The sequence below is a fragment of the Cololabis saira genome, chromosome 14 (genome assembly GCF_033807715.1).
Source record: "Cololabis saira isolate AMF1-May2022 chromosome 14, fColSai1.1, whole genome shotgun sequence".
NCBI lineage: Eukaryota > Metazoa > Chordata > Actinopteri > Beloniformes > Belonidae > Cololabis > Cololabis saira.
This window is the reverse complement of record NC_084600.1, coordinates 21,249,330-21,264,487: the sequence shown is the minus strand read 5'-3', so window position 1 is coordinate 21,264,487 and position 15,158 is coordinate 21,249,330. Positions and strand designations below refer to the sequence as shown.

Here is a 15,158-nt window from a genome sequence, read left to right as displayed (position 1 = left end):
AGATTAAGTGAAGTTGAATTTAGTGGCATTATGTAAACACATATACACCTTTTTATAGCACTGCTATGTCCTGCCAGAGTTTTCACAGCATCTGGCGACGCGCTCTGCCTCTTTACAACGGATGACCTAGACTCTGGCTGAGTCAGAGCAGACCAGTATAGCTGCAGGAGAAAACCTAAGGAAACCTCTGAGAAGAAATGTTCCACATTTTAAAGGACATGGAAGCAGTAGAGGCTTTGGATGACCACAGACATCACCGTGGTGTAGGGAAGCATCATGTGTGATGAAGAAGTCAGGATATTGCATATATTGGATATTGTTGTTCGGTTAATCATTGATTTTATTTTAGTAATGTATTACTTTTATGAGCTATGATGTTTCATTTGTTTATTTGATTAACTGTTTGAGCTCCTCTATTTGACTTTTTTATAACAGTATGGATTAAAAATACTTGTTTTCATAAACAGTGTGACAGGAACACATAACGAAGAACTTCAAAACTCTTCTTTTTCAACATACTGAACTTGTGGGGTAGATGCCAGTGCACGCTCTCTGTGCCAACTGAAGTCAGTCCACAGTACAAAGTAGGGAAAGTTTATGCTGCTGTGGAAGGAACAGAAAGGGCTCATCTGTTTGCTGTGGTACTGCATTTCTGGGCACAATTTAATGGGATTCTGTGCTTAATTTCAAGTCATGTCGTAGTAGAGCACTGAAAAGTAAGGAGTGTCAGGGATCCTCCATAATGTAATGGAGTAAATGGTGCCAAGTACTATTAGGTAGTGCAGCAGAAAGCACATCAAAGCCAAGGGACGTGATGGATTATTAACATAGGAGCAGGCGCTTACACAAATGTTTGTTTGTGTGTATAAATCAGTGAGTGCAAGCTCTTCAGGGCGTTGGATATGTTAGCATGTGGCATGTGCTTTTATAAACTTAAATATCAAAGCAAACACTGCCGAAATGGTTCACTGGTGAATCAAACATATTAGATCTGTCTGTTGTGGCCTTAACCACAAAGGATGCTTCAGTCTGATCAGCACCGTCTAGTCTCAGGGGGAAATAAGTCGGCGACATCAGTGTCGTGAGTGAATGAATGAATAAAAGTTAAGTCTGCAATAGAAGTTGCATATAAAATATTTTAAGCTGTACAGAAATTAAGATCAGCCACGTGGGGAAAAACATTTTTTGGGGGGGGGTGATGAGTCATTGTAGATGGTTGTGGCTGTGGGCAGGAAGGATCTCCTCTAGCGGTTTGTGTTGCAGCAGATCTGAAGAAGCCTCTGACTGAAGACACTGTGTGGTGAAGAGGGTGCTGCTCTTCAGTTTTTAATTTTATGAAGCAACCTTTTCTCTCCATTATCTTTAGAGGCTCCAGAACAAAGCCAGCATTCTTTAGCAGTTTGCTCAGTTTTTTAAGTCACTAGCTCTGATGCTGCTCCCCCAGCAGACGACTGCTTACAGAAGACGTACAGCATACTACCACACACACTGAAGGACCCGAGCTTCCTCAAGAAATGCCATCTGCTCTGTTCCTTCTGTAGACATTAATGTTGAATCTCCGGTCCATTCTCTTGTTCAGGTGAACACTGAGGTATTCATACTCCTCCACCACCTCCACTTTTTCTCCCATTATGGAAATAATCAGAATTTTTTTCAGTTATTGTTCCTACTAAACAGCCATTGTAAATACATAACACAACTTAACTTATACACTTACTGGCCACTGTATTAGGTACACCTGATATACCTGATTAAAGTGGTCTGTGTGTGTATATACATTATTTATTAGGTATACCACTAATAAATTGACTGGTGAATGTACATTTACTATAACTTTCAAGGTAGAAGTAGAGCAAACCATGTTAGACTCATCTTTAATTGATTGGTTGTCCTGTTGTTCCCCCTCTACAAACAAAACAGCAGTGCACCAAAGAAACCCCGTTTTGACTTTGAGTGTATCTTGATTGGAGCTGGAAACGCTGCCTTAGCATGAACATAAGAGCATCATTAGGAGTCAGCAGAGCAGCCGATCATCTCCGACATCACTCAACACTAGGGGGCAGATTTCTCTTTGGCCCACCATGACACCCAATTCCATGGCTGCCATCATAGCCATTTAGTATAATTCATAATGTAAAAGTGCAAAGAGGCTGGCATTGTTTAGGGACTCCCTGTATTAATCTGTGCGTTAAAATTTTCATAACCATAATAAGCTGTTAGTGCAGACATAAACGCAGGACATGATTCTCCAATCTAAAAGATCTTCTGAACTCTGTTTCCTCTATAGATAAACTTCCTGTAGTGGGCAAGAGTTGGTTTTCAGACGATCAGAAAACTGAAATTTCCCTAATCTTTTAGTTGTTCAGTATGTTTGTTGCATCTCCCCCGTCCCACTCTGAAGTTGAACAGTTGCTTAATTAATCAGATCAACTGATTTTTTTTCTTCTTTTCAGATTTGACTCAATTTATCACTGTTCTCACAAAAAATCCACCTTTAGTGAAGGATTCACAATGCCATAGAGGAATCTGCAGAGTAAATGGTCTGAATTTAGATATTTTGGAGCTTTTTATATGCATGTTTCATCTGGTGCACATTTTTGTGGTTGAGCTGACTCATTGAAAACCTAGCTACCAGAGTATCAGATCTACAATGAAATATTTGATGTGAGATAACTGCTTTAAAACATTTTCCATCTACAAAAAAGGGAAAAAATCCAGTTGAAGTTGTTGAAACTCCATTTTCTGCTTTGTCCTCTTTGCAGCGTCAATGTGAAAGTAATGAGTGGATAAAAGTATTTTCAGTTTAGTAAAAACAAAAATTACAGATATTATTCAAATTAATTTTTAATTATAAAACATGCCTAAAAATTGTAAGTACCGGTACAATGTTCATAATTACTGGCAAGAATCAAGTGGAAGTAAAAAATTTACATTGACATTTGCACTGTTGCTTTTCTCAGAATTGATACCTTTTTCCTGAAGGAAATACAAAATATTAATTTGTGACAAAATGCTTTACTTTATCGTAAACATATTTACTTTTTAATTGTTAAATGCAAAAAGGGCCCAAAATTCAAAGGACATCTCTGCATTTACTAGGGCTGAGTATTTTTAATCGATTATGAATAACTGATCGTTAGGAATTCTGTCATTCGTGTGAAATTTGATCATTATGGCGAGGTTATACTTTGAAGCAATGCTCTGAATTTTCCTGTTTCAACGCCACCAGCAGGGAACACAATTCATTCAGTATCTCAGCATCCCTGCAACGTTGGTACCAGCAGAGCAACTGTTTTCCGTGGCTGGTCTGATGGTCACGAGGCTGCGACTGCATCTCACACCTGAGCATGTTTACGTGCTCATTTTTATCAACAAAAATCTGCAGGCTCGAGTTACTTTATTCACATTGCAGGTTTGGCTTGCAACCTCTCTGCTGCCTCAAAATGATTGTCGGGTAAATGGTCATGAAAATAAAAATTTAATGGAAAAATATTGTTCTCTAATGCTTCCTTTTAAGTGTACTGCATTTTCGTTTCGTTATCTGCAATATTTATTATATAGATTAATCGATAATTGATGGTTAATTTTCCTGATTATCATCGGAGTACATTTCTAAAAAGGCTCATCATTTACCATTGTCAGCAGTAGTCACTTTCACATGGAGATGGCGATTGAGAGATCCCCTCTTCATTCCTCTTTCACTCTTGCAATGGATTCACAATGATCCCACAAAGGTGCAGTAGTCCCTTCCCAGTGGGTGCTTTCACAAACCATTTCTGCAATCTGAAGACGGTCCCTGTCCTCTCCTCCGCAGTCCATAGTCAACAATGATTCACTAATGTATCTGGTCACTGGCGGCTTTATTTAGTTAGCGCTGAGCAGATGCCAATAAAATAGATAAATAAAGTTTGTAGCTGGTTGTTCCTGGAGGGGACACACAGTAGTGGTGGCCTCAGTTTCCCCGCCGTGGTTTCGGGAGAAACGGGACTGCAGGAGAGAGAGACCACAGATCCTCAGCGGGGAGGAGACGGCGGCCCAGCTTCAGCTGGAGGAGGCTCCTCCAGGTAGATGAGCAGCGCAGCAGGGTTTGCCCTGCAGCTAGGACCAAACTGGCTGATGGGTTCCTGCCTGTCCAAAAAGCTCAGTCGTATTTTATTTATTTGATTTCTTTCTTGCCATCTTCATCTTGCTTGTCAGTTGCTTAGTCATTCTGACGGTGAGCCTGACAGCTGCTGTCACAGGCCACTCTCACCTTAGGTTGACATCAGTCTGTGACGGACTGATTTCATACCGTGCAGAGAATTTGTAGCCACCCTTGTACCCCCGTTAGGCCTTTCAGTAGAGCCATTTCACACGGCACTCATCTACCCCTCATTATGCCCTTGTTACTACTCCCCAGTACAGAACAGGCGTATAACCACTGCATGAAATGTTGCACTGCTCGCGTGCCATTAACACAGAACAGCTGGATGAGGAGAATCAACTAGCTGTGGGAATAGTGGCACAGACTCTCCATCCCGTGACACTATTCCTGACATTCTAATGCATATAATTAATGGCTGCAGATATTTTCTGGTTTTCTCAGACTTTCTGATCTGGCACCATCTACAGTGCTTGCCCAAAATAGATTGTGATTCATCATAAAGTGTTTCTGCTTCTCTGCAGCTCACTGTAACCTTGTTTTCTGATGTTCAAGGAGTTAATGGTAGTTTACGTTATGCTTTTCTGCAAATGAATAGTTTCCTTTCTCAGTCGCAAACACCGACTCTTGTTTCTTCCCATTTGTTTTCAGCTGTGCAGTTTCTGTTTTATAATCCATATTCCTTTGGGTTTTAATTTGCTCCGTATTTTAGAATCTGCAGACTGGAAACAACAACAATGTTTGTTTGTCATGTTTTGTGTTGAATCTTCATGAGTGAGTTTTATCATCTTTTCCTTTATTTCAGCTGATGGCTTTCTTGTTTGAGCCATGTAACCTGTCGGTCAGCTAGGTGCTTAAGGTCTTCAAGCAATCTATTTCACCTGCAGACTAATTTAACACATCTAAACTTGTGTTTTAAAAATGTTAATTGCAAGGTGATTCTATTGATTTTTTTTTTTTTTTTTTTTTTCCTACTTGATCTGGAAAAACTGCTTCTAAATTCAACTATGGTGTATTCATTTTTTATTTAGCCCCACTTCCCAGGGATTGTATATATGGGGTGCTAGAAACCTCTAGAAACCTCTAGAAACGGTCATATCAGACAGTTGGGCCCAATCATACTCTGGTTATCATGTCATGTATAAATTCAGTTCTTTTGAAGCCAGATGGTGACATGTTGGTGTCTTGTAGGGGCGGGAGCGGGGGTGTCACTGTAGGCCGACCGTTTCCATCTGTCACCAGTCTGCCCAGTGGGTGGTAGGCTTAATATTTGGTTTAATTAGCTTCCTGGACCTTCAGCTGACAGATGTGGTGATTTCCAACGTGGCAGGAGTTCTGCTTTCTTTGACATAGGGGACTTTCTTGCTAACATTTATGACATTTTGTTATCATGGGAAACAAGCAGAGCCAATAGAAATACAGTTCTCAAAAAGCACTTCTCCCTGTTTTTGTTAAGGAACTGCAAATAAATGTGGTTGCACACAGATAGGAAACCCAAATCCAGCAGAGGCTGAGATATCGGTGTCTGCACATATGACAGGCTCTACATTAAAAGTTGAGACACCTTTTTATATGCAAGTCAGAGAGGATAATCATAAACCTGATGATTTGAATTAGTTCTGTACTGTATAAAAGAAGCAGAAATGTTCAATTTGAATATAAAATTATTTCAAATATTTAATTTATAAAGGAATATATTGATCATTCCTATAAAGATGTCCTCTGAGGTCATTATTGATAAATGATTAAAAGGATACTGAAGGGTGTGGGCATGTCCCTCAAATTCATCACTTTTTTTGCTGCAAGGATTAAAATATGACCTGATAAAAGAGTTCGTTCAGGCTGAGCAGGACATCAGCACTCTTAGCTGCAAGGACAGGTTGACTGCCCTCTTTGTTCCTCCCTTCTTGTCACCTCTGCCTCCTCTTAGAGCGTTGCAGGCTAATTATAGCTTCTTCCATTGAAATAAATGTGAATTTCATCAGAATCCTCTTAAATCACATTAATTACAATTTTTACCATATCAAAATTCAACTCTGCACTTCCTAAGCATAATAGTCATAATAATAATAATGATGATGATTACAATAGACATAAATAGCAAAGTCAAAAGTGCTTGAAAATATACAAAAGAAAGCAGAGAAAATGAAGAATTATGCAAAATCAAATCATGTCTGTTTTTAGAAACAATGTAATTATTGCGTTAGACTAACTGAAGCCAGACTTTTTAAAATACCCGTTATTATACTAATTTGATCTTCGTCGTTGTCTGACTAACACATCCAGATAATTTAGGTGAACAGTAAACTACTCAAGCATGTACACATTTAATTGGATTCAAACCGGTGTACATGCTTCACACTTACAGCAAAGGTACTGACCCGGGAAATGACAGAAGAAGCCCAAAGGCAGGAGAATAGGAAGATTCAGTCTTTAACAAGGAAGAATAAGTGAGTAGTCTGTTGTCCTCCAACCAGAGGGTCGGGGATCAATCCCTAGGCTTGTCAAAGTGTCCACAGGCAGCTGTAAATAATGATTTATGTAAAAAAAAAAAAAGCCCTGCAGTCTGAGTGTGCTTGTGGGAATAGATAAATGAGAACCATGTTGATACACGCTTCGTGGAAAGTGGTTAAGGTAAAAAATGTGCTATTAAGTTCAAGACCATTCACATTTAATTTTTAAAATGAGAGTACAGCACTAACGGAATGTACAGAGATGTCAAAGTGTCTATTTTTCAGCCTGTAAAATTAATTGAAAATTACTTTGGTCTGTGATCAATGAGAAAAAGTGAGGTACTTATAACCTGAAAGGCAGCAATATATCACCTATTTTAAAACAGACGGATATGCTTCTGTCAGTAAACTGACTCCCGTCTTGTGTTCTCTTACTGGGATAAAACTGCATCATCACCTGTACCTACTTAAATTTTATTTAGGGTCACAAGGGTTCTAGTCGAGCTGTAATAGTAGCTAAACTGTGCTTGTAAATGAGTTCTTGGTGTGTTTAAACATGGGTTTCTTTCCAGGGGAGATGGTTTAAAAGCCTTCTTGTGGGTTGAGGGCAACCATAGAATTTTTGAGCTTGGGTGTATGTTTAACATCAAAATAAAATATTTTAAATTTAGGTCTCAGTTTTACAAGGCAAAGCAAGTTTATTTATATAGCACAATTCAACAACAGGGTGAGTCACAGTGCTTTACTAAGACATTAAAACATACTCAAAAAGCATGATTTTAAAGTTTTAATTAAAAAATAATAACAAGATAAATAAATACAATAAAACATAATAGAATTTACAGGGTGCAACCCTGAGGACTTTAACCCAAAGAGAATTTACAAGATTTAAGAGATCATTATGTTTTAAAACTCAAATGTAAAAAATACCAGTGTAGAAAAGAGTTAAAAAGCAACAATTAAAGCCAAACAGACACCACTTAAAAAATAATCAACAAATGAGAAAGATGAACGCTGCTTCACCGTGTCTAGTTCTAACTCTGGGTACACAAAGTAGGCGTGGCCCTGACGACCTGAGGGTTCTGGTTGGTTCATAACGGACCAGGAGATCAGTGATGTATTTTGGCCCATTCAGAGATTTATAAACCAACAGCAGGATTTTAAATCTATTATGTGACAGACAGGAAGCCAGTGTAAAGATGTAAGAACTGGAGTTATGTGGTCCGCTCTCTTGGTCTGATTCAGAACTCGGGCAGTAACTTTCTAAACTAACTGCAGCTATTTGATGGAGCAAATGTAGAGAAGATAAAACCAGCAAAATGTGATCTCAGCTGACGGTACTCATCAGTACTCTGACTACAAAGTCCTGGATCAGCTGTAAGATTTTCAGGGAATTTAATTGGACGCCTGGCTGAAACAGCGTCACAGACGTCCAGCCACGATGCAGTTGGTGCGTGGATCGGTCCTTTAGCTTCACTTTGGGAAAAGATGGTCCTGATTTTTGGTAGTGTTAATCAGATGAAAGAGGGCTGCCTCTGAGACTTATTTAATGTGTACACAAAAGTTTTTGGTAAGAAATTAAGAACTATTTGACCTTCATTTGACGACAGAACCCCAGTGTCTGTGTTTGCACAGCACTTGGTCAGAAAGTCTAAAGGTCTTTGGTATGCAGTGGCCAGACCTGTCCTATTTACACATGCAGTACCTGACTGCATAGTGGCAAAGCAAATTCAGTATAAATATGCAAACGTGTTCCCTGAGCTGCTTGTTGGAGCGTTATTATCCATCAGTGAGATAAATGTTATTCAGGGCAGAGGAGTAAACATTTAAAAATGAAAGGCTTTATTGAACACACAGGTGGTTGTCTGCTTGTTCAAACTGAATTTTAGGACTCAGTCTTTGTAGTTTTCTTTATTGTGTCTGTGGTTGTGAACGTTTTTCCTGACATGCATTTCACACATGAAGTTAAGCATCCATATAAATTCTTAAAGGAAAAGCTGTGAAATATTAAATTGCGTCTTTCTGAAATTCTTTCTTTTGCCTTATTCGTTTCATTGTCCCTCCTTTTTTTATTTCTATTTTATTTATTTTTCGGTCACCTTATATGAGGAGAGGGGTGTAACTGAGCCTACCTCTGTGTTGTGATTATCTACCAGGGTGAAGAGGGGCCCCCCAGTCTGGAGTACATCAAGGCCAAGGACCTGTTCCCCCAGAAGGAGCTGGTGAAGGAGGATGAAAACCTTCAGGTGAGCCCAACTGTTTCAGTCAACCTTTCACAACCATTTCTCTGGGGCTTCAGCTGCTCAAGAGGAGCATAAAACAAGTCTATGGAATAGAAAAGCTGCAAAAAATACAGTCAGATTATTTCCACATTATGACCTTGAGTTCAGTCTTGGTCCTCCTTAAAGGAGCATGAGGCTCCTTTTAAGAAATTAGACTCTCTAGCGCCACCCTTCACCACGACGGCCGTCGGGGGTACTGCAGCCAACAGTGAAGCCGGCACGGGAGAACGGGGAGAACGTGCATGCAGCGTCATGTGACGTCACATCCGCAGCCCAGCGCGGGAAATTCGGGACAGAATTGCAGCACATTTTGCAGCACACAGCCTGTTCAAGGCAAAGGAGAGATACACTAGAGGGCTCATTCTTTTGGGTTTGGAACGCTTCATCTGACATTATTACTAGAAAACTTAAAATGTATACGGATTTTTTTCATAAATCATGCCACAATCCGGCCTCAAGCTCCTTTTTAAACTAGCAAACATATCCATCTAAAACCTCAACCAGGATGGCACTGCAGGAGTCACAACTGGACAGACCTATAGGTCATATGCCTGTATCACTGTTTCCCATAGCTGGAAACTGTCCTTCTCATGGATGAGCGCAGCACCCTTAATCCGTGGTAAAATCTCACCAATCCCTACCGTATGGCTTGGCTGGTTTGAGACCAGAAATAAAGTCTCACACGATGGAGTTCATGAGAATTGGCCACACCGTGTTAATTTATAGATGGACTGGTGACCTGTCCATGTGCATTTCACCTGAGGAGAGCTGGAATAGGCTCCAACAGATCCTGAGAGCATAAAAATGAACAAGTGGGTATAGGTGATGGATACCAAAATAAAAAAGTAAAACTTTTTTTTCTTTTTTGAGTTTGTAATGAAGTTGAGGGTAAGAATTAATTAAAGCAACACTTTAAATGAATCTGAAAACATTTGAAAGGCATGCCGTGTCCGCTTAAGGTCATTATGAGCTTACCTGATGACATGATGAAGGTAAAAATATGGTAGCTGTTGAATACGAACTAGATGAAAAAGAAAGATTTCTATGGAGGCCTCTTATATGTGGATGAGCTTAATGAAAATGACAGATGAAGAATCTGCAGCTCCTCCCACTGTGGTGTTGACATTGTGCTCTCCGGCTGTCTGGTGGTTAATGGAGCTGAGCATCATGTGTCTGGAGAACTGGACAAAGGAAGAGTGGATGGTAGCAGGATTCGCCCAGACAGGACTAGGGGGGGGTCACTCTCTCCTCTTTTGAAAAGCAGCATGTTTCCACTTGGTTTGCAGTGGATTGCTGGGAGTAACAACCCACTAAAGTATGTTTTCATCTACAAGTAGCCTTCCTTTGAAGGAAATCCAGGCAAGCGGTGTTGCAGAGGCCGAGCTCCGTGTCATTTTCTGTATTAAACTGAGGAGACAAATGTTTTATAGTTGTAGTCTTTGCAGCATTATATACAGTATAAATGCACTCCTTGACTGTGCTTCCCCTCCCCCAGCATTCACACATGCAGTCACATGCTGTGTCTCTGCTTTTGTGTTTAGTTTTCAGGCAATCCCACCAGAACCCTTTCCCAGCCAAATAATAGGCATCCCTTGTTCACCATGTTTAATGCCTTTCCTCATGTGCGTGCATGCTTGCGTGCACGTCCCGACAGGCAAGCTGCTTGTACCGGAAGTCACGACTCACTCAAGTCACAGGCGTTATTCATGGGTTTTCCTCTCATCCTCATTCTCTGACTGTCTTTGTCATATTTATGCTGCTGAAGGCTTGGTAGAGGAAACGTGACACAGTATCTTCGGCTGCACTTGCCGCCCGTCAGTGACTCATGCACCTACTTTTGGAGCACAGCTCGCCTGATGCAGCTTCCAGGCCGCACAGCATGTTAACTGTCAGTTTCTTCAGGATGTGTTGGGTCTGCATTGAACAGAAGCACACAAGCTCATTACAGTCACTTCAGCTGCTGTTCGGGCTGCAGTTACATTCCCTGAGTCATGCACAACAATCCAAAAAAATGCTCCGTAGTTGTTACTCTCTTTTCTTTTTTTAGTTTTGAAAACACTGTCTCGAGACTTTTTTCCTTTTTCCTCTGTCAGCTCTGCAGTTGTGTTGCATGTCTTGGTAAAGTTGGCTGAGATGCTTTTTTATTTGGTCATTAAAAGCTTGTGACATGAACCGGTGAATTTTAAATATTTTACGTGTTCAAAGACGTGGTGTGCGGTGCAAGGGGAACGGCTGCCTATATTTGGCACTGCTGATGTCTGAATCCAGAGTACAGCACGCTTCATTTCCCAGGTTAAGCTGTTCATTTTGCTGTCTGGACTCGCGGGCACATTTTCAATCGAGTTGAGTATCAGCAGGTTCAGAGATTAATGTCTTTTCGAAATGTTCCATACGGATGATGCTAAAAGGAAAAGTTTAAACTTTTAATTTTCATTCCCTTCATGCATTTAGTTATTGTGGCACAGGTGGTAACAGGGTGTCCGACTAGATTTCAGCTTCTGTTCTATCAGTCAGTCAGCTACATCCTCCATGTGGATTTCTTTGCAGAACAACGCTGCTTTTTACAGGTCAGATGGATTTTTCTGATAATCCCCCATCTGTCCGACTGCATGTCATCTTTTTAGCATGCACTAGTGGGCCTTGCTCTGCATGACTCGGCAATGCATGCTAATGCAGGATGAGGTAATGTTATCTCTAAACAACACTAATGTCCTCACTACTAGCAACTAAACTAGAGCCTGAGTGGTCCCCAATAACAGTATGTTGAAGTTGCCTGAATAAAAATAAGTAAGGAAAGACTGGGCCGAACATAGACTACTTTTCATATCAGTAGTATTCAGAGTATTCTCTGCAGAGTCAATGGAACATGTTTGCATCTCTGTACAAAGAGTAATGTTATTAACCAAATCCTCCGGGGACATTTGCAATTATAAAAGTAACTTTAAATTTCAGGGAATCATTTTTAATCCCCTTGAAAATGCAGCAAGGGATTCAGCAGGCCTATAGCATTTGCCAAACTGGTAAGTGTAAAGTTGACCACTCTGACTGAAAGTAATTAAAGCTTCAGTTTATCCATAAATTGAAACATTGTTTAGAAGTTGGCAGATGCACCCATGACACATTTGCTTGGCTGGCTTTAAAAATCATTTCCTGGCTCAGAATGAAATGGAAAAAATGTCCCACCAACCTTTTTGGAAAACCAATTAGGTTAATGTAGGGGTCTCGTTGCAGATGAAGCCCCAGCTCACTTTGGCTAATAAAATTTGTACAAGTAAGAATGTTAATGGACAGTTTGGGATTCCCTCCCTCAGCATTGGTACAGACAGTCTCCCTCCCTGCCCTCCCTCTTGCTTGCCAGCTCATTCAGGCTCAGCAACAAGTGCCCCATGCTCACAAAGGTTCCTTTGTACAACTACAATGTGCTAATTGAACGGTTACACATGCATGTATTTTGTGGTGTCCTTCTTTTTCTAATATCTTTAATGTGATTCGTTTATTGCTAAAAGTTTGTGGTGGTTTTTTTTCCCCCTAAGAGATTTTCGCCTTTCAAGGTAATCAGTTGTTCATTTTGTTACAATGGCATTTGATATTATTCTATGAAAATAACTATATAGTGGTCCCAAGTCTGCCCCAGAGCCTCTCATGCCTGGTGGGAATCTCTAAAACCCCACCAGATACCCAGACCCCCTTAGCCACCACCTCCAGAGGAGCAGCAGTTCCACTCTGGGCCCCTCACCCGACTCCTAAGAGCCCAGTCACCCTTCAAACGACGCTCATTTTGGCCACGTGTGTTCAAAACCACATTCTTTCAGGGGTTACCCATCATCAGCTGCAATCATTGGTGATGGTTGGAACTTAGACTGACTGACTGGTAACCACGACCTTTCCTTGGGGCTAAGCTCTTTCTTCACTACGACACGATCCATTCTGTCAGCTCTCGTAAAGGAGGACCAAAGATGATCATAAGTTTGCAGATGTTTCTGCTGTGCCAAAACTAGTAAAGTGCCTCTGGGGAACTTTTTTCAATGGTTAGAATCCTGAGAGCCAATCGCAGGAGAGAGGAGAATTTTGTTAGATTTGGGCATGCATAGGCTTTTCTTTTTTCCTCATTAAAACATCATAAACCCATGACTGCACTAACAGAGCAAGAATTTTACATGGGGGAATCGTATACTGGCTTTGGTCATATTCCAGCATACATATTTGGTATTTTTAATCTTGGTTTTATTATGAAAATAGAATCAAATTATCTTCATTACCTTAAACTGAGTACTTCATATCTTTAAACACAGAGCATCCTTGTACGTTCACCCTCTCCCAGTGCCCAAAAGGGTCGTTTTTTACAGGTACTTTTGGGTCCTTTGTTGTTGGGTTCCTGTGATCTCTTTAATCATCCCACTGTCTCCTCTGGGGAACTTTTTTCACTGGTTAGAATCGTGTAGGGCAGTGGTTCCCAACCTGGGGACCGGGCCCCCCCTGGGGGGGCGCCAGAGATCTCTGGGGGGGGCGCGAAACTTTGTCTGCTTTGAAGTTATGCAATGGTAAAAATTATATTTTTGAATGATTCATTCATAAGACATTGTTAGGAATAATTTATGAATGTCTTGAATATTTTTTGTTTTTTATACACTGTTGACAAACACAGGAAATTATTTCATTCCTTATTATTATATCATTACTCAACATTTAATCTACTCCGACAGGTTGTTAAAGGAAATATGTAAAAAAATTTGGTCTCATATTAAAAGAGACATTTTTCAGAAATATTTTTATGTCCTTTTGTGCGTATTTTATACATTGGTGACATTGGAGAAAAACAAAGTCATATGTATAGAGAGTAAACCAAAGAGAAATGTATAAAAAAAAACATAATTAATGTTCATTTCTTTCAATTAAAGACTATTTTGGTGCTAGTACGTACGGGTCGGGGGCCTGGCTGGTCTTAGACACAAGTAGGGGGGCCCCAAGGAAAAAAGGTTGGGAACCACTGGTGTAGAGACCTAGCGCAGGTTAACATATGGATATTGATGCCATGATTAGACTTCAAGAATAATCTCATGATGTCAGTGACTGCTGGAGAATTTAACAACCGTGTGGTTCTGTCTCTGCAGGTGCCGTTCCCAGTTCTTCAGGGGGAGGGGGTTGAATATCTTGGCCGTGCTGATGAAGCCATCATTGCCATTTCCAACTACAGACTCCACATCAAGTTCAAAGACTCCGTCATCAATGTAAGCGCACCTCTCAGGCCATTAGGATATCAGTCAATTAAACTTTATATGTATAGCACTTTTTATAAATGTATAACACAAAGGGCTTTACCGAATTAAAACAAAAGCACAGTCCCAGTAAAAAAACACATTGCAATTGCAAATAAGTACACTAGCACATTTAAACATACCAATAATATCAATAACACAGCAGGAATGGAGGAAACGGCATCTTTAGCATACACAGGAGCCACAGACGTTTTCCTTCAGTGCAAAGCGTCTGAGGGATTGCTGCTGCTGGGCCACGCCACTCTGAGAGCCAATCGCAGGAGAGAGGAGAATTTAGTTAGATTTGGGCATGCATAGACGTTTTTTTTTTTCCTCATTAAAACGTCATAAACCCATAACTGCGCTAACAAGGCAAGAATTTTACATGGGGGACTTGTACAGTGGCTTTGGTCATATTCCAGCATACTTGACAAAGTTGTTGTAGGGTAGTACCGCAGGGGTAGCGGGCTCCATGATCTTCAGACAGTAGAGGTTCAATGTGACATCCAAGCGCCGCAGGCCCGGCCCCTACTGGCACCGGTGTCCACCAGCCCCGTCTTGCTGACGTCAGGCCGTGCTCAAACACAGACAGGCCAATTGTTTGCATCCACTGGCAGAGAAATTCCTCCTCCTTCCCAAATCCCTGTCATCTTTTCCAGAAGGATTCAGTTTCTTGAAACGATGGCAGGGGTTTGTTTTTCTTACAGGAGGTGATGAGGACTGATCCATTAGGCCGTAGAAGTCACCTCCTCAGCTTGTCTCGCTTTAGCACTTTCAGCTCACTGCCCCCAAACTGATCCCCACGTAAAGCCGGCTCCTGTACTGACCCCAGCCGCACAGATGAACTCTGTGTGAGTGCCAGCAAGCCACAACCTCTCACCCACATCTCCCATCCCATCACCCTATCCTTCTTCTTGTTTTCTTGCCCTTTGCTCTCTTTTTTGTTTGTCTTTCTTTCCATGATTTCCATTTGCTGTGGACACGTGCTGCGCATAGCGCACTCTGTTAACCATTCAGTTATCGTTCA

The 15,158-nt window shown here is 40.9% G+C and overlaps 1 protein-coding gene across 2 annotated transcripts in view; it reads left to right on the top strand.

Annotated features, from left to right (window-relative positions):
• The window catches only part of mtmr4 (myotubularin related protein 4), a 39,880-nt gene that overhangs the window by 6,906 nt on the left and 17,816 nt on the right, over nt 1-15,158 (top strand). For both annotated transcript variants that reach the window (XM_061740119.1, XM_061740120.1), the window contains exons 2-3: nt 8,751-8,840; nt 13,988-14,104. In XM_061740119.1, coding sequence (XP_061596103.1) covers nt 8,751-8,840; nt 13,988-14,104 — 207 coding nt within the window. The remainder of the gene's footprint in view (nt 1-8,750; nt 8,841-13,987; nt 14,105-15,158) is intronic.